The sequence below is a fragment of the Chelmon rostratus genome, chromosome 1, assembly GCF_017976325.1.
Source record: "Chelmon rostratus isolate fCheRos1 chromosome 1, fCheRos1.pri, whole genome shotgun sequence".
Classification (NCBI taxonomy): Eukaryota; Metazoa; Chordata; class Actinopteri; order Chaetodontiformes; family Chaetodontidae; genus Chelmon; species Chelmon rostratus.
The window spans coordinates 17435988-17458737 of record NC_055658.1 but is presented as its reverse complement, the minus strand read 5'-3'; the positions used below and the strand labels follow the sequence as shown (position 1 = coordinate 17458737).

Sequence of the window (22750 nt, the reverse complement as noted above, 5' to 3'; positions counted from 1 at the left end):
CCTGAAAATGTCTTAATTCTATAATTTACCTGTTTGGAGCTCTTACAACAGATTCGTGGAATACTGGTGTTAAATTACAGCAGAGCACACATCTAACTTTAACTGAGTGACTGATGAAATTTATCAGGGCTGTAGGCAATACAATAACGTTATACATCATCAATTCTTCTGTCTTCTAATCTATTAGGTGAAATCCTTTGGTTGTCACATCCACTATGGCATGTACACTGGAAATATGATCACCATATTTTCATCTGATGAGGAAGTTCTGAGCCTGCAAGTATCTGCCTCTGTGTTGGTAAATGTACCACTAGAAATAAAAACATATGTAACCATGTGACCATGCACCACCTCCCAAAAAGGTTTATATTTACTTTGAAACAGTGTCAGTCAGCCACTCACTCTCTCCTCGAACTTTATAAAAACAAACTCAGACTGCTTTATTAAAAAGGAAAAAACACAGCATTGTTACAGGTTAAAACAACAGGAAACTCAATGATGTAGTTTGTTTAATCAAACATTGGTCTCCTCTGAGAGGACATAAAACCAGGTTCTTATCACACTGGAATACAGACTTGTATACTACAAAAACTAGCACTTTCTCAAGTTAAAAAAAAAAAAAAGAAAAACACGACATTTTCATTTTCTTCCGACAGTATAAACACCCTTGTGAACTGTCAATATACCTGACATGACAAGCTTTTGTTTAGTGAAAGTTGAGCTAAAGATGATTTACTTTTCTCCACCACATTGTCTCTCATCTTCACTCAGACGGGGCTGCACTCACAGAGACAGCCAGACGTACTTCTGTTCACTTAAGTCAGTTGTAAATGAAGTTGAACCTATAAAAAGGAACAATAATTATTTAAAATTATGTTGATGTTATGGCAACAATCACAATTTGTGTTTTAATAATTCCATTTTTTTCCATTGTCTGTTAAAACGTAACCTGCAGAGTTTTAGACCTCTAGTTGCGCTATGGAGCAGTTTATTATGAGTGGGCCCCCATTTTGACTTGTGTTGGTATAGTTTCCTGTGGGGGATTGCTCCAGCACCATCCCATCATTCTCTTGTGATATCGTTTTTGTTTTGTTTTTTGCAATAAATCTTTTCCTCCTTTCAGCTACACTGAAAGTAGCTGAAAGTTTTAACACTGAGCAAAAAAATAAAATTTCTCTGCAAACCTGGATGTGTGACTGGTGCATCAGAGGACAATGCAACTTGAGTAAACGTGACAAACTGCAGTGCACTACCTTGCATTTTCGTGGTTTATTTCATTTACAAGATTTTTTATTATTATTATTCGAGTTCAATCTTAATCTGCTGCCTTCAATTTTTACCTGCATTTTCTCTGTGTGTATAAATATATGTCTCCTTCTGCTTAAATAGGCTGCAGTCTAGGTCTAATTACTGAGTTTGGAGGAGCTTCAGTGTTCAAACACATCTAAAACAGCTCATCAAAACACAGCGGGAGTCTTTGTACTCTTTGTGCCACTCTGCAGCCTCCAGCTGAAGCTTAGTGTTAACTGGTGTTGATGAAATGTTTACCAGGCTGTTACATTACAAACATGAACATAACATGGTTATTTGTTAGTTTAAAAATTGCAGGTTATAGTATGCAGGTTTGCTAAGTAATTTAACATAAATCCTTGAGACAGTTACACTGAGGCTATTTATACAACAACCAAAAAAATGCATAAGACATAATCAATACCTGCTCAATAGCTGTGGTAGACTGGAAATGATTGGTCCATATCCGGGAGCGTTGTCATATAGTTCAAACAATGGTGCTGCCACCAGTTTATAGTTCTTGGGGACAGCAAACAGCGCTGAAGACACATGAATCACAGGTTTCAAAACAAGAAGCAATCATACTTTTTCTGCTTTCGTTTCACTTATACCACTGTGTCGATTATTTTTTTCAGCTAAACTTCAATGCTAAAATACGATAATTCCACTGTGAACATACTGACCTTTTTCCTGCAACTGAACCAGGAATAGTTTCTTGTGTTCCTTAGGTTTGGTGATGTGAGCTGGAATATAAGGATACTGCAAGACAGACCACCACCAAATCAGTTCACATCTGTACACCCAAATATAAACTACATTATGACTGATTGATTACAGAGACTTAAGATGACTTTATTTTCATCCCGGACTGATGAAGCAGATGACAACCACAATCAGTTGTGTTGCACTGATTTCTACTGTAAAGCATTCTCTATATCACCATGACAAGCAGTGAAACATTTCAAACGGAGACGCACCCCTCAGACACAGCCCAAGTTTTTCCATCATCTCTGAGAATTTGACAAATAAAAATTTGACAATTACCTCATAAAATTGTTAACTTAGCAATGAAAGTAAAAGTGTGAACACAAGTGTGAAAATTAACAGAAATCTCATTTGCAATTCCTAAACAGCTACATATTTTGGACATTATAACCTAAAGAAATAAATAGACTATTTGTGTGTTTATGGACAAATTTCAAACTCCAGTCAGAAGGAACAACAGATGCTGACCAGAAGGCTTAAAACATCTTAATGTTCTTCTGTGTGTACTAACCTGTGGAGGCTCAAAGTTTGGGCGCCACCAGTTGCCAATACAGTCGTCAATCACCCAGTCCTGTTTCACGCCGTCCTGCCGTCCGAGGATCTAACATCCAAACAAAAGTTAATATACATAAACTCCACAATCACCAAAGCAACAAGAAGCTAAAACTGTGCTATGATGTAGCTACCTCAGTCATCAGGCGTTTCAGACCCTCCACCTCATCTTCTCCAGGACTCAACTCTCCCCCGGGCCTGCAGGAGAGAACCAACCTATACATAACTGTTCATACTACAGGTTCATACAGGAGTCTCTGAACATTAACTACTCACAGTTTGAAGAAAGTGGTGCCCAGCTGCAGAAGTAACACATGAGGTAGCCTGTGTTCGTGGACAATGAGAACGCCCTCCACTGTCCTTCGCATTCCCATTTTATCAAACTCTTCCCGCATCCGCTGGAAGCGGGCGGCCACTGAGCTGTCCTTCTCATAAAGAGGCTCCTTGGTGCCAAACGTGTAGTTGGTAAGAGGATAGCTGAAGTAAAAATACACACATGTAAAGTCATTAAGCCTGACCAGAGATGATTACAGTTTGGTTCATACCTACATGCTATAAAATGTAATGCTGTGTATACAGGGTAATAATAATAATACAATACAATTTTTAAAGGCTGCAACAGACCATTATTAAACCAAAAGATGGTTTAATGATTGTTGAATTCTCAACAATTGAATTTAAAATAATATCACAATTTCCAGGGCCCAAAGTGACATCTTCAAATTGCTTCCTGTCTGAACAACAGCCCACAAACTAGGTAATTTTTAATGATATAAAGCAGGGAAAATCTTCAAATTTGAGAGGCTGAAAAAGCTCATATTTTTTGTGATGAATAACTTATTTGATAATCAAAATTACTGCCGATTTATTTGCAGATTCATTCCATGGGATTTGGGAATTTGTGTCCGGACTTTATCACTATGTTCTGATATTTTATCGACCAAATCGATTAGGTTCTTCATCGATCCAACCTTAACAGACTATAGCTGATGATCTGTTGTTTTGCCCAGCCCACAGTCCAAAAGTCAAAGACATTCAGTTTAATACTACAGAAAACAAAGAAAACCAGCCTATATTCCCACTTGAGCAGTTGAAACTTGTGATTTTTTGGCATATTTGCTAAAAATAACTTCAAACGACTAATTGATAATGAAAAGTAATTGCCAGTTACTTTTCTGTCAATCAACGCTTTGATTACTCACCTAATTTTTCAACGTCAACTTAAAATAATCGTTTGTTGCAGCCCTTACAAAATTCAGATAATTCATTTTAATCAATTTAAATACGACGTGACTGCTGAGTGAAATGAACAATGAATACTTTATGCTTGGCCATTAAATTAACATGCCGTATAATATTTTTTTCACATTTCCCGCTGCTACTTTAGCCGAATATTCTTGGCAAGAACACACGCAAACCCAAAATATGACCACATCGCTGACGAGATGATGTATTATGTTAAATGTTAGAGTTGATGCCATCAGTGTAGCCGAGCTCTAATAAGGAGCCAACTTATTCCAGACAATTAGCTAACTGAGCTAACGTTAGTCAGATAGACTTAATATGATTGTCGGTGGTCGGTCTAAGTTAACCAACCGGCACATTTTGATGCGGATACCATCTTAATATGGATTATTTGCCCGCATGAACTCACAGGTTGATGGTCCTCTCCAGTGTGAGCGGTTTAGCAGGCCCGCTGATGTATTTGTTCCCAAACTGAACGGCACTACCGCGCGGCCAGCCCGTAGACGAACGACTGGGGGGCACAATGGACATCTCTAACGTGTGCACGACGAGGCTTAATCCTCCTGCAAATGTATCTCAGGTGGTGGTTGGTTTTAAACACGCTGATTTATCTACCGCTAAATAGCAAAAGAAATTATGTGGACACTTCACAAAAATTTGTCTACCGTCGTTTCCCTCGGTCCCCCGCTTCCGGGTTAAGCGTGTCGCTTTCTGCGTGATATCCCGGCCAGCGACCCCTGCTGGTCAGGATGATGAAAACAACTGGTGTACATTTCACTTTATGTTGCTACAAATTGGAAATTAGCTATTTAACAATGATATATGTCCATGTATCTGTCTTAATTATGTATATATGTTATATATGAAAGACATTTTAAACGGATGTGTGAATTTTATCAACCAGACCTGAAACTGAAAACTTGCCCATATTATATCAGTCTGTTGCCAGTACAGGACTGATCCCTTCAGATGCCCATCAGATAAAGGAAGAAAGGAAGTTTCATAGTAAACCTTTTTCTTCAAATTGCACTGCACTGCAGAGAGACGCAGGGCTAGTGTTCTGGGCTAACACAAATCAAAGGGCTTAAACACATCTAAAATAGAACACGGCATGATTTTAGTGTAAATGTAGCATTAAAAGAGGAAACACTAATGTGGATTTTATTTCTTTATGTGATTCACAATCATTTTTTCTGCAAAATAACTCACACAGCTGCCATAGTTTTGTTTTTGAGTTTTGTGTAACATGCACACCTAAAAGAAGGCTCTCTGTACTTAAACGGTGCCTAACACTTGTCACCTCCAGCAGACCTTGCATTGGATGACCAGGGTGTCTGCCTATCTGCATCAACTGGATTGAATATCTAACATATACAAAATCAGCATGTATTCATGATTAGCTATACCTAAGCATGTAACCCACTAGACCAAGGTAGGGCATTTTATGTATTTCACTCTAGTTTTCAACATCCAGGCTTAATATTGTACATGATCCCTTACAAAACAGTAGTTTGACAAAAAAAAAAACCTTAACTCCAGGACCGCTTACTGGCTTCTTCCAGACTTTTAACAATATCTCACGGTCTTCCTCAGCAGATGGATTTTACTCAGCTGTCATTAGGCAAATCTGGCACCATAGACCATTGTTGGACAGAGACAATGGTATAAGACCACCTGTAATGACAACTGAGCGATCTCCATGGTAACTGTGGAAGCTCATGAGCTCTAGAAAAAGTTAGCAAGTGTACCTTGAGTTAAGATATTCTTGTAAAAAAATGTTAGAAATAATACATTCACAGACATAAAAGAGCAGAGAGAATGACTCAATTCAATATTCCATTTAATAGTCATAACTATGTCTCTTATCCATCTATTGTAAACATGGTGTATTTTACCACAGTAGTTGTCTTATGGTACATAATCATACGTGCAATGCAAGAATTCAAACATAAGTTAAAAAAGGACAAAGACACTGCTGGATTTGCTGATTACATCACACCAAGGGGATCTCAGTTCTTTGGTCCAGTGGCCCACCCTATGTGGTGTGCTGCTGTAATGTGGTGGTCCCTGTAGGAAGTGCCATGGATCGTCTGCCCCCCTCCTTTACCCTTTACTGTGGCCTCTCCTGCCCCGTCACAGTAGTTGGTCCCGTATTTAGCAATTTCTCTATTTTTGAATTACTTCTCAGCCAATGACTTAGTTTCTTCTTGTTTTTGACCTTCTATCACTCCCTCATCACTGAACAGCTCGCCATCTTTCCCTGATGCAGGTTCAGCCATTCCCACTTCTGTTTTCACTTCGTATTCTTCAGGTTTCACCCTTTCTTCCTGCAATTCCTTCTTTATCACTTCGCTACTGACCGGAGCTGGTTTATCCTCTCCATTCTCACTCTCCTTCCCTCCGTCGACAACTTTCTTGCTCTCGTCCGTATCGGTTTGCTTGATATTCTGAACCATCTCGAGCGCCTCATCTGCTGTTGAGAGAGGAAAACCACGCCATTCAGTATACATCTACATACGTGTTAAAGTAGAGAAATACATGCTTGCATGCAAGGACACATTAAATGCTCACAGAACTTAAAACATACCTGTGTCCTTCTCTGCGGGCTCTACACTGGATCTTTCTTCAGAAGATGACTGTAAATCATTATCTTGCCCTGGATTAGAGGGTGCTGGACCAGTCAAATTGTGAGAAGTAGCACTTGAGTTGTCAGGAGTGGGGAGGCCAGAGATAGTTGGTGAGAGGGTAGTGCTGTCGTTGTTAGTGTAAGGTGGGTCTGAGTCAGTCGGGAGAGGGGAGCTAATTGCGGCTGTGGTTGCCGAACTGGTGGTGGAAGTGGCATCTGCACGGTTTAAACTGGTGGTGGTGGTGGTAGTGGTGTCTGTAGGGTTTGTTTCACTGGAAGAAGTGGAGGGAGCAGAGATATCAGCAGGGCTAGGAGTGGCTGGGTGAGTGATGGAAGCAGAGATTGAATCCATGAAGTTGGTAGATGTTGGGCTTGTAGTGATGGTGGAAGAGGTGGAACTGGTGGGAGGAAGGGCAGAGGAGACCAGGGAGTAGGAAGAGGTAAGGGGGGCATCGGGTGTAATGGTATCACTTGGCATAGGTGGAGGAGATGTTGTTTTAGTGACTGATGAAACTAAAGAGCTAGCAGAGGTGACTGAAGTGGAATCAGCTTCAGTAACTGAACTGGTGGTAGCAGACATGTCTGATATGCTGGTGGAGGGTAAAGAAGCTGTGGTGACGACAGAAATAGCTGCATCGCCACCAGCAGCAGGAGTAGCATCAACTGAGAGAACACCATTTGGCTCCGGGAAAGTCGATTTAGTTGACAGATTTGTGGATTTTGTGGAAACCGGGCTTTCATTGGAGGGAGCAAAAGCAGTGTCTGAGGTGGTAATGGAAGGCGTAGCTATTGTTGTGGAGTTGGAAGTGACAGAGAGGCTTGGAGTAATGGACTCAGAGGAAATGGAAGTAACTGAGACAGTGGCGAGGGGCTCTGTGGGTGTAGTGGTGCTTGTAAGGGTTGTTGGAAAGGTAGTGGTGGGTAGTTCAGTGGTAGTAGCATTAGCTTCAGGGATAGAGGGTTTGCTGTCGAGCTCTGTAACATTCGTGGGTGTTGTAGCTGCTGCAGTGGGGTTAACAGAGTCAGTGCATATATCTGCGTCAGAGGGCAGTACAGTACTTGAAGGGGAGATCGTAAAACTGGTTGAGTCAGGGACCGAGTTTGAGATTGTCAGTACAGTAGGAGTGGTGGTAGCAGTGAGGGCAGGAGCAGCAGGGGTAGACGGGGTTGCAGTTGGAGTCAGTTTAGTAGGCGTGTTTGTCTCCCCTTCTTGTATTTGGGCTAGCTCGTTCTCAGGTGTGTTGCGGCCAGATGTTGTGGGGGGTGGACCTGGCTTGAGAACTGGCTTTGGAAGCAAAGCGGGTTTCCCAGCTGACTCGTGTGCTGACACACTTGGGCGGATTTGATGCCTTGTATCTACAGAAAAAAAGAATGTGCAAATTATTTAGCTTATCATACAAATATGATATGAGTGAGTGAGCTTGTGCTTGTGTGTGTGTGTGTGTGTGTGTGTTATACCTGACGAAGCAGACATCGTTCGAGGTTTTGTGAAAGTAGGTGGTGGCTCAGGTTTACTGTCAATGATTGTACCTGAGGCACAGAAATCATTTACATCTTATTTTACTGAGGGAATTAATTCATTATTATGTCCCTATAACAGTCTTATCAGCCCAAAGAGATATTAACTAATTTTAATGGAGAGCTGATCCATGTCAAAAAGTCTCTCGCTCTGATACAAATCCGTCACCTTCAAAGATGAATTTTGCTTCATTAACACTAAGCTGGAGCACAGCAGCGTTTGATCATATTAAACATCAAATAGATAAAAGAATATACCTTCAGATTCTGCCTTTTTCATCTCTCCCTCCTGATTCTACGAGAATAAAGAGGTATTTTAACACTTTTGAGGACTACACAGAACACATATCTGATTTCAGACATACACATTCACACACCTGTGTCTCTCCTGGCTGGGCTTTGGAGACTCCAATACGTTGAAGCATGAGATGGAGTTTCTGTTCAAAGCTATGTTGGCCTTCGAATTGTTTCTGAAATCAGCAACAGCAGAGTGATGAGCGCTTTTCAAAAAATACTTGTAGCTAAAAGCATATAAAACTTAAACTGTGCGAACACTCACCTTTGCAGTGTTTCTGGCATTAGTGGTCCCTGCTGCTGCTGATCCAGACAGCAAAATGAGAGACTGGGACTTCCCCTCTCTGAGAGCTCGGCGGGGAGGCACCGCTTCACCCCTCAGCGGCAGGGCACCGGAAACAGGTGTCTCCTGAACAGCTGACTCTCCAGTAACAGCGCTGGGATGCTCTTTCGCTTTCTCCTTTTCATTCTCCTTGTCGTGTTCCTTCACTCGGTCCTTATCTTTTTCTTTCTCGGCTCTGGCGACCTCCCTGAGCGGGCGGATGAAATCAGCAATGGAGGCCTTTTTGGGACGCCCCTCTTGGCTTGTTTCTGATTTCAGACCTCGTCTCTTTTTCAGCGTAAAGAAATCACCAAGCTTCCTCCTGAGAGTTTTCGTGTGGGGTGGACAAGGGACAGAGCTGGCAGGAGCCACTTCGTGCACTATGATAGATTCCTCATCTTGCTTTTTCCTGAATAGAGGATCATATACCAAATCAATACTGGGTGCATCTGCTTCTATAGTACAAGTTTATCAAAGCAGTATTGTTAGGATCTAGATTAGAGACCTATAAAGAGACTAGTGTGGCGGCTGGTGATACTCACAGTGTATCAGTAGGAAGTACTCTCTTAGTAAAGAACTCTTCAACTCCTTCATCCACCCTCCCCATGAACTCAAGGGCTTCATTTTCACTCTCAATTATTGTCTCCTAATTTCCACACATATGTACAGAAAACACATTTCACTCCAAAGATCAAACAAACTGATGTTGAAGATCAACTTGCATCACATGAAACTTTACATTACATAACCCTCACCTTTGAAAAACCCACACACTCTGGCACTAGTGTTTCTTCTGCCTCTATAAGTGTATTTTGGTTTGAATCTCTCATCCAGTCATGCTACAAACCAGCCTCCTGGGAATCAGTTGCTCAGTAACGTACAATAGGGGGGCGTCACTGGATTTTACATGCGGAATGAAAGCAGGATAACTCATTTTGCCAGTGTAGGTAATGTGATATCCAAATTGCAGCTATACAGTGTTGCATCATCCTGATCATATTAACATCTGTGGCCACAAGTAGCAATAAAAGCCAGGAGGTTGACTGCAGAACACAAATTTAGCAGAAGTCACCGTTACATGATATCCTGTCAGGGGAATTGCTTGAATTTTGTCTCCCTGGCCACTGGCTCCAAGGGAGTGACTATATGTCTACAGCCTAATAGCTCTGTGACAACATGATCAGCTCTGTGGAAAATGGAGATGATCACAAACACGCTCTTGATACAATCCTATGGACGAAATAAAAATGCCACTAGCTTTTTCCAGAGAGAGCACAAGAAGACATTCAGTCAAAAACCTAGTGTGGGTTCTTCAAACCGGTGGCCGGTACAATGGGACTGCCTTATTCAAGCAGGGACCAGGCATCTTTTACAGCACTCCCCTCCGTCCTTCCCTTCCCCCTGCCTCTCCCCTCTGTACCCTATTACATCTCTCCTCTCACCCTCCCTTCCATTTTCTCTCCTCACACACACACCACCTTTCCATCACACTTATAAAACCCCTCTGATCCTCCTTCACAGTACCTGCGGTCTGCTCGGACGATAGTTCAGTTTTTGTCGGTGGGGTCGCGGTCTGCTCTGGGTGTAGTGCCTGAGCGCTGGTCCGCCCAATGGCAGCTCCATTGGGGAGACACGGCACGCTGTTGCCGTGGAGCTCTGTTGCCGTGGCTCTGTTGCTGAGGCACCGTTGCTAAGAGCACGAGCACCAGCAGTATGTAATGCCTCCACTGAGGTGGGAGGGGCCAGGCTGGCTAGACTGACAGATCTGACAACAGAACCTCGCCTTTCTCTGCCCCCTCCCCTCCGAGAGGAGAACCATGAGAAAAAGATGGTGATAAAATAAGAAGAGGCAGAGAGAGAGGAATAAAGTGGTCACATTGGTTTCATCCATGCATCCAAGTCTATGAGAAGTGCATTTATATGAATATACTGCAATGGAAATAGCTGAAATGAACAAAATGTTCTTTTGGTTATGTAACAAATTAATAATTTATTTTATATGCGGAAAAGATGCTCTGAAATGCTGTAAGTGACAGGCTGACCTGGTAGATTTTTTATCACTGATAAAGTGTATCATGAGACACTATAGTATTCTTGTAAATAGCTAGCTACAATAGAGGAAACTGTCCAAAACAGTCCAGAACTGTAAGATAATGAGCTGTCAGATTTGTTCAGAAACCGTAAAAAAAGACAAAAGCACACACCCACAAGCACCAAACTTCATTATACTACTAATTAGCCTGAGGGCTTGCGTAGCAAGTTTCATGCAAATGGTGTTGCCTGGTTAGAATATTTCAAACCAGATTTTCGTCCTGGTTTGAAACACTTCAGTATAAATGTGTCAGTTACACACTGGCACTGTGTGTCTACTGGCAGAGTAGCAAACGCTCAATCAGCATTGATTTATGGCTACAATAGTACCTGTCCGAACATGCACCATTTCTCTGGGGATCAGATTTATTTCTCTGTTTCTCCAAGTGGCCAACTCTCAGCCCCACATAACAACCCACAAATAACTTGTTTTCCACTTATGAACCCATGTCAGGTTTTCCACATGGAGTAATAGGACATTAGCTATTCTACTGGTAGGGTGTAGATGTAATAGACCTACTGTAGTTTATTGTAATGTAAAACAAACAAAAAAAAAAGTTTCTCAATTTGGATCACAGTGGTGACACAGTTTATAAGCTTGAATGTGTATCTCATCTTAATTAGATCTTGCAAATATACTTATGTATCACTATGACGTTTGTCTTTGTTGTAGACCAAAAAGCTGAGAAAAGACTGACAACATGGTCAGTACTGCTAAACTCCTAAACCACTTTGTTTTGAGTTTCACTCTTCAATGATTTATATTCCTAATATGACATGTTTAACCATATTACTGTGCAGCAAATGTTGAGTCAGAATATGCCACAGAAAGGATGTAAATACATCACATAAAATGCAAGAACTGCAAGGATAACAGGAGCCCAGCAGCTCACTTTGCCTTCCCAGCAGTTTTATTTGGTCATGGTAATGTCAGGATTTTGGAAAGTAACAGTTTTCGTTTTTAAAATGTTAGTTGGCAACCAAATATCCCCAATATAGGTAATTATTTTAATGAAAAAATCCACCTTCAATCTACACTGACACAACTACATATGAAACCCCTTGAGGATGATGTGCTATCACGACTTTCTGTGTGCAGTAAGGCCCGCTCCACACCTACAGCGTTCACACTGCCCTCTTGTGACTGGTTTTATGAATTGCTTTAATTCACAAAATGTTAGTTGTAACCTCGACTGAACAGTGGCTGGACGCTGTAGGAGGTCTGGCAGTCACTCTCGGGCAAAAGCGATCTGCACTTTCCCCCAGAAAACTAATCGATACTCTATCACTCGTCCTCGTCGTGTTTCCGGACGCCACGCCCACGACTGAATTCAAATTTGGCGCCCATCACCCCCTGCCACAGCTCGACCACTCCCCTTTACTCCCTCGGGTGCTGTGTTTGCGCAGTCGCGTTGGCTCTTGTGGACCGCCATTTTGTGTTAGGCCCTCTCTCTTCAAAAGCGGGAGAAAATTATTAGTCCGGCGCTCAGTACGTACGGACGGTCACAGCGGGATTGAAGGGAGCGACCGCAGACGCTGAGCTTCCAAGTGAATATAACGGGGAGAAGAAGCAGCCGGGAGTAAGTGAAGCTGTTACTTTGCCTCCAAACGCGGAAACGTTTTTGTAGGAGCCGTCGCCGGCCTCTAGGTGTCACGGTAGGGCTTACCGGCCAGGCGGCTGGCGGGGGGTGTTTGTCTCCCTCTATCGTTGTCCAAAATGCACTAAATCCGTCTATAAACTGTAACTCCCGGCCTCAGTTGAACGTTTTGGTGTTTTTTGGCTGATATTTTGGGGTATTTGCACAGGGATGGTTCTATTTAACAGTATATCTGTTTTAAGTTAGTTCAGGCCTGACGTCCATCTTATCGTACCCTTTGTTTCCTGTTTTCAGACGTACTCGCGCCTCCCGAGTTCACTAACCAACTCACGAGTTGACGTTTGAATAGTTTTTATCGTTTAACAGTGTTTCACTTGTAAGACCGACGGACTGAACTGATGAATCAAATGTTACGAAGTAAGCGCTCTTAAAACAGACGAGCAAGTGACTTAATTATTGGTTGATCGGTTGATTGTGATTGTTTTTTTTTTTCAATGGCAAACAGATGCAACTCATCAATGATTAATCGACGCTGGTCAGCACAATAAGGCCTAAATTACCACTTTTCAAAAGTTTGCCTCACTTTGGGACGATAAGATAGTGGTGTTGTGCACGATAAACTCACGGGTTGCTGCTTCGCAACACGTTGCTCACTCGAGTTTCACACCAGGCTCCAGGTACTGCTTTATCTAACGCTTACCGACTCTGTCCTCACTTTACAGATGTGCAGTGACATATTTTTTTATGAGATTCAGTGTAGAAGTCGCTTCATACCAGGTTGTATCTCTATATCGCACATACTGTATAAATAACTTGTAAAATACTATTTAATTGTACCCAGTTTCTATGACTGCTATTAGGAATCACCTGTTTGGTTTTTTTGGCTCCCGCAAACTATGTGGGCAGAGATAAATTGAAGATTTGACGATCCTTATTGCAGGAAATCATAGTTGAATTCTCTTGTCCTTTTATGTTTGGAAGGGAAACACAAATTGTAAGGAATGTAGAGAGGATTAGTGGAGATGCAAAACTAATCATTGGCCATCATTTAACGGTCTATTAAAGGATCAGGTAATCAACACGACAAAAACACACTCGCCCCTAGCCGAGCTTTTAAAATCTACTCTACTGATACTACTACATCCACCCCAGAGCGGTAACAGGAAGCACAGTTTCATTTGTTGAGCTCACAACATTTGAAAGACTTGACTGCAGAATATCCTGATTACTCAGGATAGTTCACTCACAGTAGTCAGTTGTCGCAATTTAACCATTTTATTAAAGATAATTCCAATTGAAAACTGATCAGTTGGGTCAAAGGATTATCTTCTCTGTTTTCTCTGGAAATGCGAACTGGTGTTGAGATTTTGAAAATGTAATTTTTGATGCTTTGGTAACAGATATTTCCTTGACTGCCATTGCATTGAGGTGGCAGCAGATGTTTCCACAGTGTACCTCAAAACCTCAGAAATTGGGTCAAAGCTGTACAGTTTGATACCACAAGGGGTATGAGAGGAAATACATGGCATATTTGTAAGATTGATAATTAATTTGTTTGGGATCCTGGGGCTTGAGCATAGCAAATCATATCATGTCATAGCGTAAGGGCAAGGCCATGTGCCTTGCCAGTGCAGCAATTTAGAGACACTAGCACATGTATGTTGTCACAGTTTGAAACATTTTCAAGAGACTAATGTTGGTAAGTCTAGTTGAGTAAATATGTCATCCTAAGTAGAAATTAGTATAAGTGAACATTAGGGAAGTAAGCAAAAATATATTAAGAACAAATTTAATTTCACTTGCCACATGACGTCTTAACTGAGAGAGTTCTTTGCACGACCAACATATTTTCAGTCATTTGTTTTTGTTAAAACAATGAATTGACCAAGACAGCCTTTCTCCATTTTTGATAAATGTCTTCTCTATTAAGGGTGTTAGTTGGCCTGTCGCCATGGAGGGCGAGGTTGTTCCCATGGAGACTGCTCAGGCTGATGGAAAGGTACTGCCAGAAGGTGGAGGGGCCTTGATACAAGGAGCAGCCATAGCTCCACAGGGGGAGGTGGCTGGTAACATGGAGATGATGGTGATGGATGCTCTCGACCCAACTCTGCTGCAAATGAAGTCTGAGGTGTTGGAGGGCGGCGGCACAGTCACTGTTACTGGTGGAGATGAGGGCCAGATCATCACGCTCCAGGTTTGTATTGAATGCGGATAAAGCCAATGTTGGATTATCAGTAACTGAACTTGGGAACCATTTGTCATCAAGTTCAACAAGCTCCTTTGTGTCAAGGTGGTGAATATGGAGGAACAGGCAGGAGCTGCACTGGGTCTTGGTCAGCTTCAGCTGGTTCAGGTACCTGTCACAACAGCAACTGTCGAGGGGCTCCAGGGCACCTATGTTGATGCAGCAACAGTTAACAAGGACACAGAGCCGGTTATCTGTCACACTCTTCCCTTGCCAGAGGGCTTCCAGGTGAGAAACGACTCTGGGCAGCTGTGTAATGAAATCAGGCCTTTTTTGGTTATGTCCTCAACTTGGCCTTCTATGTGAACTATTGAAAATGGCCCAGTTACAATAAGCTTCATTTGTAATGTTTTCCTTTAGGTGGTAAAAGTAGGTGCCAATGGTGAAGTAGAGACTGTAGAGCAGGAGGAACTCGAGGCAGCCCATGAGGAGCTTCAAGTGACTAGGGGTGAGGATGATGAAGGGGAAGAAGAGGCAGCAGAAGTAGAACCCCCTGCGCCTCAACAAGAAGACCCAGAATGGTCCAAGGACCCAGACTACCAGCCCATCACCACTGTCCGTAAAGGAAAGAAGGGAAAAAAGAGCCGCCTGCGATATGGCGAGGGTGATCGTGACATGGATGTTTCTGTGTACGACTTTGAAGAAGAGCAGCAAGAGGGGCTGCTGTCGGAGGTGAATGCTGAGAAGGTTGTGGGCAACATGAAGCCACCGAAGCCCACCAAGATCAAGAAAAAAGGTTAGACTTTAGAGTCGTAGATAATGACACGTGATGGTGAAAAGGACACATTTTACATTGTGGTTTGGCTATGTGAGGTTCCTCTTTACAATCTTTATTGTAAAGAATATTTGCCGTGCTTGAAATGAACTGATTATATGCCCTTTTTGTGTCCAGGTGTAAAGAAGACTTTCCAGTGTGAGCTGTGTAGCTACACCTGTCCAAGGCGCTCCAACCTGGACAGACACATGAAGAGCCATACAGACGAGAGACCTCATAAATGTCACTTGTGTGGACGGGCATTCCGAACAGTCACACTGCTGAGAAACCACCTCAATACACACACAGGTAATGCAAAAACTAGTATTTATACTTTTTAATACTTGTAATAATTCTGATAACTTGGTAAATGAAGAACTTTTGAAGATAAAACTGTTACTTAGAAGGTAGGCATAGAATATTTTCATTAATAGGCCATGGTGGTGTAACTTCGTTCTCATGCTTATCTCCATTTATTTAGGCACACGACCACATAAATGCACAGATTGTGACATGGCATTTGTGACCAGTGGTGAGTTGGTGCGTCATCGTCGCTACAAACACACACATGAAAAGCCCTTCAAGTGCTCCATGTGTGACTATTGCAGTGTGGAGGCAAGTAATCCCATACAGATTGCTAAAATACTAATGTGTCATTCTCCTCCTTAAGCCCTGGTATATGTTCTTATTTTAATGTTTCTTTTTCCTCTCTCTGTAGGTAAGTAAGCTGAAAAGGCACATTCGCTCTCATACCGGGGAACGACCCTTCCAGTGCAGTCTGTGCAGCTATGCCAGCAGAGACACTTACAAGCTGAAGAGGCACATGAGGACACATTCAGGTAACATACTTGTTCCATTTACTGACTGAAAAATTTAGTTTTCCCCCAGTTTGAGAAGAGTTAACCTCTCTAAATTCTCTCGTCTTCATCACAGGTGAGAAGCCGTACGAGTGCTATATCTGCCATGCCCGTTTCACACAGAGCGGCACCATGAAGATGCATATTCTGCAGAAACACACAGAGAATGTGGCCAAGTTCCACTGCCCACACTGTGATACTGTCATCGCACGCAAGAGTGATCTTGGTTAGTTATCCATTGCCTTTTTTACTGAAAACTATGTGTCATTTAAGTGGTGTGGTAGAATAAGTGAATGCTGGTTCATATGTGGGTCTTCAGAGCCTGAGATCATTATTTTTTGTTTTGTCTTTCTCCATATAACAGGCCAGAGTTCCTTTTGTCAAACTGACTTCCATGTCTTTCTGTTTTTGTTCCAGGTGTTCATTTGCGGAAGCAGCACTCATTTATCGAGACGGGAAAGAAATGTCGTTACTGTGATGCTGTGTTTCATGAGCGATACGCCCTCATCCAACACCAGAAGACTCACAAGAATGAGAAACGTTTCAAATGTGATCAGTGTGACTACTGCTGCAGACAGGTGCTTGTCAAGTGGGATATGTAGCGTGTGTGTGGGTGTTTTTAATTTATTTTCAGGGTAAATAACTTTTAATTTTGTCTGACGTAGGAACGTCACATGATAATGCACAAGCGCACACACACTGGGGAGAAGCCGTTTGCCTGCAGCCTGTGTGAGAAAACATTCCGGCAGAAGCAGCTTCTGGACATGCACTTCAAGCGCTACCATGATCCCAACTTTGTCCCCACTGCTTTCGTCTGCAGCAAGTGTAGCAAGACCTTCACCCGCAGGGTAGGACTGAGCTGAGTTTTAGCGCACACATACCAGTTGTTTTTTTTTTTTTTAAGTTTTTTTACAGTTCGTGGCTGAGTGGTGATAGTTATGTATATGCTCCACAGAACACCATGCTGCGTCATACTGACAACTGCACGGGCGAACTTATTCAAGAAGAAAATGGAACTCCAACACCCAAAAAGGGTCGCCGGGGCAGGAAGAGGAAGATGCAGACCAGGAGGGATGACGACGATGATGACACAGGTACTGTATACATATGCTTTTGTATCAGCCCCTCAAGTTGACACTAGAATATGTACTGGCATTTGTTCATGTGTTTTAGGTGATGGTCCCATGAAGTACAGAAATATTGGGATGCCATTGCCTATTACAAATTTTTGTTCCCTCTCAGAAACAAGAGATGCTGTCTCCTGCTAAATGCTGTTACATGCAGCAAAACTGTTTTTCATTCATAAGTTGTTGTTTTTTTGCATCTGAAAGTACATTAATTCAGCATTTACCACATTTCCCCAGCTGGGGATTAATAAAGTTGATCTTATCTCGATCAATCAGCCGCCTTGATCTCGAATTCTCAGCAATGGCCATTGACGAGGGACGTGGTGACTGGAACCAGAAATCTCAAAATTGGATTTGTCAAAGTACAGATTTCCACTGGTCTAATGTCCACCCCTTGTGTGTCTTGACACCAAGCAACTGTTGTCTTCTGTTGGCTCCCTCAGTGTTTTTTTTTTTTTTTTTTTTTTGCAACAGTTCAGCCATGCAGGCCTTCATTCTCTACAAACAGTTGATATTGAGATCTGGCGGCTACTTGAGCTCTGTGAAGCATTTATGTGTTAACTGGTGATTTCTGAGGCTGGTAACTGTAATGAGCTTATCCTGTGCAGCAGTGGTAACTCTTGACTCTTAACCTTTCCTGTGGCAGTCTCATGAGAACTGGTTTGATCAGAGCGTCTGGTGGTTTTCACAACTGCACTTTGAAGATACATTTCAAGTTCTTGAAATATTTAAATATTTGACTGACCATCATTTCTTAAAATAGTGATGGATAATGATCTCTTTACTTAGTTGAGCTGTTCTTACAGTACTACAGTACTAATAGGGCTATTTAATTGTATACCAACACTGCCTCTGATGCATTAAGAAGGAAAGAAATTTCGTTAATTAACTTTCCACATGAAGCTGGTTAAGATAATGCAAAGGTGTCATCAAGGCAAATGGTGGCTATTTTGAAGAGTCTAAAATATAATACTTATTTTGGTTCAACAGTTTTATTTACTACACAATTCCATGTGTGTTCTTTCGTATCAGTATTGATCTTCATATAGAAAATAGTAAAAGACCATTGGATTAGAGGTTGTGTCCAAACATTTGACAAGTACTATATATACATATACAGTACACACATGTGCATACACACAGCTATGTGTGTCTCAAATTGTAGTGGAGGTTATTAAATTGAGTAAGATTGCCAGTGTATATATGTAATCATCAAAATTGAGGTCATATGTGCTTCTTACTTCCCATGTAGAGGCTGAAATGGAAGAGGCAGAGGAGGAAGAGGAGCTGTTAAGTGAGATTGAGGTGGAACAGGCCCCACCTGTTGTCCCTATCCCAGCCCCTGTGGAGCCACCAGTCAAGAGGAAACGTGGACGGCCCCCAAAGAACAAACCCGACAGTAAGTGTCAGACTACGATACGTTTGCTAACTAGAGCTAAAATGTCACCTGTGTTTCCTTTTTTCAACAGTGTAAAAAAAAAAACCAAACATATTTACATCTTCTTGTACCAGAATCTGACCTTAAACTCTCTTAACAGCGGCTGCTATCATTCGTGTGGAGGACGAGGCCACTGGAGAGGTGGATGACATAATTGTGAAGAAGGAGGTTGGGGCCGAACAAGATGACCAGGAGGACAGGAATGAGGAGGCCATAGAGGAGGTGGTGGTTGGCGGAGGGAAGTCGACCATTCAGATGGAGGAGTTATCCCAGGCAGAGGGGGCAGCACAGGAGGTGCAGCTGTCTGATGCCCCACCTAATGGAGACCTGACCCCTGAGATGATCCTTAGCATGATGGACCGGTGATGAATTTGAGGGTCGAACCTGTAACAAACACATCACATTTCATTTTAATTCTTGAAATTTAGGATTACAAACACTTGCATCCTAAACAGAAACAATCATCACTGTTGTAATTTAAGATTTGCTTTTTAATCATATATTGACAAAGACTTGGATGAGTGAAAAGGATTTGTAACCAGGATTTGCCTACCAAAAAAAGCTTATTTCAGTACATTGGGTTTTGGGGTGGCTCTAATTGACAGCAGTATCTTTAGCCTTCTTGTTTTTGCCTTTGGTGTTCAGCAGCTCTGTTATGTGGTAGAAAACGGCTATGATTATGTATATGACAAAAGCTCTTCTGGTTACATTTTTGCAAAATGATACTTACAGTATGTTTGACCATGATAGAATGACTCTTCCCTAAATCAAGACTGTATATATAATTTTACAAAAGACCTGGGTTACCTTTTCACCTCTCTCCTTTTAAGGTCTTTGTTTCTGGGTTTTTTTTTTTCTTCCTCTATGCCTGTGTGTCACTGAGTTAAGTTGTAAGTAGATCGTGGACCTTGCGTTTTCTCTCCCCATAATTCCAATCAATGTTCAATATCCTCACTGAAGAGCTCCATGTACCTCTCAGTTTGGACAGAATAGAAATGTCATAAAATTGCAGAAAGAAAAGGGCAACTATCAGGGATATGATACTGCATTAATCACAGCCACTTCAAAATAAGAAATATTTTGAATATTTTTAGGTTTCTTTTTCTGTGGTTAGTACGTCCCTTTTAAGCCTATCTAGTTTTTAAAAGCTTAATAGACTGCTTGTCTTTATGCTACTTTTTTGCTACTGTAACAACCATAGATGATGTATATGTACTAAACATTGTCACTGCTAAGTTCAAGGAAAGAACGTTGTTTTGCTTCCTTGTGTAGCCATTCCACTTTGGGTTAATGTTTTCCTTTTGTACCTTTGGCAATGTAATGCTACGTAGCAGCTTGAATGATATTTTAATAACTGTGGCAGATGAGGCCGGATGTATGACTGTACAACCAATAAAAGTAGACCGTGAGACTGAAGTTTTAGGTTTCTACAGGTGTAATCTCAATTATTTAAAATGTTAATGGTACAGTTAAAGCAAAAAAAAAAAAAAATTAAAGGCTTGAATTAGTTATCAGAATTAGCTGAGAAACACCTGAATGCTAACAGAAATGTCTGTGTATTTTGCTTGCAAATATATTTTATTAAATGGACAACTTGATATTAAGAGCTTCACTTATTTGAATGTCTAAAGAACATATGAACTGACATATCTGGATTATACACCATTGTACTAGCTGTCTCGACCACTCTTTCACACTGGTATTCTGTTCTATTATGAGGACATTATCATTTTTAGTCATTTATACTCATTGAGTTTCGATGGGGATTTGCCTAAATCCCCAAACTAAACTTTTCACCTGAGGCTCATGAGTCAGGGTGCATCTTTATCAGACACATACGCAAAAGGTTGTATTAACTTGGTTTTGATAAATGTTACACACCAAATAAAATCGGTTTCTTTCAGGAAACGGGATCATTACTTGGTTTAAGTTTTCATATGAAAAATGCTCTGCCGTAGCACTGATGCTTAGTCCTACTTAACCTACTTAATTATATATTAGTTTCCAATTTGGCTGATGCTAACAGGATGTGACATGATGCTAAAATACTGGCCAGCATCTTTTCATGAGCTATCCCATGAACTGGCATCATGTGAGAAGAGCATGACACAATTAAAAACGCCTTCACTGGCTAACAACTATATCAACAAAAACCAGTTAACAACTGCAGTGTGCTTCAGTGGCAAGAGAAGGTGGATTTCTTACTTCAAATCATACTGAAACTAAGGACATATACATTTTAACAAGGTGCTTGTTTTCAATTTCCTACATCCCGCTGCATTAGCTATCAGGCAGTAGACTGCAGCTTCACACCTGCAGGCAGCCCCACTTACTGGCTTTGGATGACACTAACAACCCCTGTGTAAAATTGTCACACGTGTCGACGATTGAACCACAGTTTTTCTCGACCATGTAGTAAAATTTAATCCAAAAGACGACAAACATGACATGGATACAACAACTGACTGATTTCAAAAGTGTGTTTCAATAGTTCTCTGTTGCTTAAATTCTTCCTCAATATGAGTCAATCCTCTGTGAACAAGTTACTTCCATGTTTTTTTTTTAACCTGACTACACAGAAATAGTGAGTCCTAGCGGTTTGTGAGGTTTGGGAACCTCCTCGTCATATAACAGTTGAACAAGCCTTAGCTAAAGCTAGTTATTGTTTTAGCTAGCTGTAACACTACATGACCAACACGGCAAGAAGAGGACAGTTAGGTGGTTTCCATCTTTCTAAAGTTCGTTAGCGGCAGGTTAGTGGTGATTTTAGCGTTACTTTGTTGGAAATAATTTACCCGCTGGGAAGTTAGTGGTATTTAACTTATCTCCTTGTCATTTTATCTTCCAGCAAACGTTACCCTCATTCTAGATTCTAGATTCTGGATCTGAATAAATACTAAAAAAAAAAACAAAAAAAAACGCGTAGTCAGTTTCAACCGGCAGTGGGCAATTATTGAACTAGTTAATCTGGATAATTAACAGCAGTTCTCTTGGTTTTGCCAGCTGCTACGTCCTGTTTTGTAGGAAATCTGGAGGAAAAAGCGCCACATGTTGTCCTTCATCGCCGTCCCCTCCCCGATTTGGACAAACGGCCCCGACGCCGCTGCACCTGATAGATTTAACTGCTGAAACTGAACCTACACGTTGGACTGGGCCACCCATGGGTGACTGCAGTGGCTGTGGGAGACGCTGCTGTTTTTTTCGCCTTCCTCTCCTTCGGAAACATCATGTCTGTTTTTTTCCGTCGGATTCACCGTGGCGTCGCCAGCGAAGCACAGACTGAAACGAAGAAACAGTGACAGACTGAGGGACATCCTTGTTGCCACAGCAACTAGCCGAAACACGATTTCCGGTTAGTGGAGCGCCATTTCAAAATAGATGTACATTTAAGCGTGATGGTCCAAACTGTTTTCACGTACAGAATCTACAAGACTGATGGCTTCAAGCATATAAGGTATCTTGGCCCTGAGTTTGTAGTGCACAGGACTAATGAGTCTGTAGATTAGAGAAAACTTGTGTGAGTCTTGATATCTGGTTGCCAGTGCAAAATGTCATCCGTCATCATTGTGTGCTGGTGCTGCATGTGCTCCATCAGAGGATGTGGTGGTGGATTTCTTGAGCATTTCGCAGAATTTATGTCAGCAAATTGTCACGCTGTCCCATACATAAAAGATGTATAGCTGTTTTCCCTTTGATGTTTACATGGAAATTTGACAGCATGTTTACAAGTTTAATATGGGGAAAGGGTTTAGGCAAAGTACAAATAACAAGCTGCAATCATGAAGCTAACATTACAAAAATCTACACATACACCAGATAAGTTATTCTGTCAAGATCTGTGGCTTTGATGGGAGTGTGCAGTTGTTCACAATATGTTCGATCTTCATATACTATATTTACTTCGATCTCTGGACTCTGCAGTCTGCTGAACCCCAAAATGTATGTGCCATTGGTGTGAATGGTTATCGCTCCTGATGAGCAGGTGGCACCTTGCATGGTAGCCTCTGCCACCTTTTTCTGTGAACTCC

At 41.7% G+C, this 22750-nt stretch overlaps 3 protein-coding genes across 4 annotated transcripts; 1 reads left to right on the top strand and 2 right to left on the bottom strand.

Annotated features, from left to right (window-relative positions):
* Nucleotides 1-337: 337 nt before the first annotated feature.
* Nucleotides 338-4540, bottom strand: nudt21 (nudix hydrolase 21). Its single transcript, XM_041935897.1, has 7 exons — nt 4262-4540; nt 2884-3084; nt 2742-2805; nt 2567-2656; nt 1974-2049; nt 1715-1829; nt 338-842 (listed from the first exon to the last, which is right to left on the bottom strand). Exons 1-7 carry the CDS (start codon nt 4381-4383, stop codon nt 821-823), a joined length of 690 nt encoding a protein of 229 aa, XP_041791831.1. The 5' UTR covers nt 4384-4540; the 3' UTR covers nt 338-820.
* A 1179-nt stretch (nt 4541-5719) lies between these two features.
* Nucleotides 5720-10478, bottom strand: LOC121609554 (flocculation protein FLO11-like). The gene is made up of 8 exons (XM_041941218.1): nt 10137-10478; nt 9155-9258; nt 8556-9021; nt 8374-8466; nt 8255-8291; nt 7937-8008; nt 6440-7834; nt 5720-6325 (listed from the first exon to the last, which is right to left on the bottom strand). The coding sequence occupies exons 1-8, from the start codon at nt 10233-10235 to the stop codon at nt 6030-6032; spliced, it is 2562 nt and encodes an 853-aa protein (XP_041797152.1). The 5' UTR covers nt 10236-10478; the 3' UTR covers nt 5720-6029.
* A 1651-nt stretch (nt 10479-12129) lies between these two features.
* Nucleotides 12130-20605, top strand: LOC121604314 (transcriptional repressor CTCF-like). 2 transcript variants are annotated; one of them, XM_041933806.1, is made up of 13 exons: nt 12130-12283; nt 14232-14495; nt 14592-14774; nt 14907-15282; nt 15439-15609; nt 15782-15915; nt 16019-16139; nt 16234-16383; nt 16575-16735; nt 16823-17005; nt 17113-17251; nt 18537-18683; nt 18823-20605. In XM_041933806.1, the coding sequence occupies exons 2-13, from the start codon at nt 14253-14255 to the stop codon at nt 19086-19088; spliced, it is 2274 nt and encodes a 757-aa protein (XP_041789740.1). In that variant the 5' UTR covers nt 12130-12283; nt 14232-14252; the 3' UTR covers nt 19089-20605. The 2 variants fall into 2 exon arrangements, with proteins under 2 accessions (XP_041789740.1, XP_041789747.1); XM_041933813.1 differs by lacking the exon at nt 12130-12283 and adding an exon at nt 12700-12718.
* The last annotated feature ends 2145 nt before the right edge of the window (nt 20606-22750 follow it).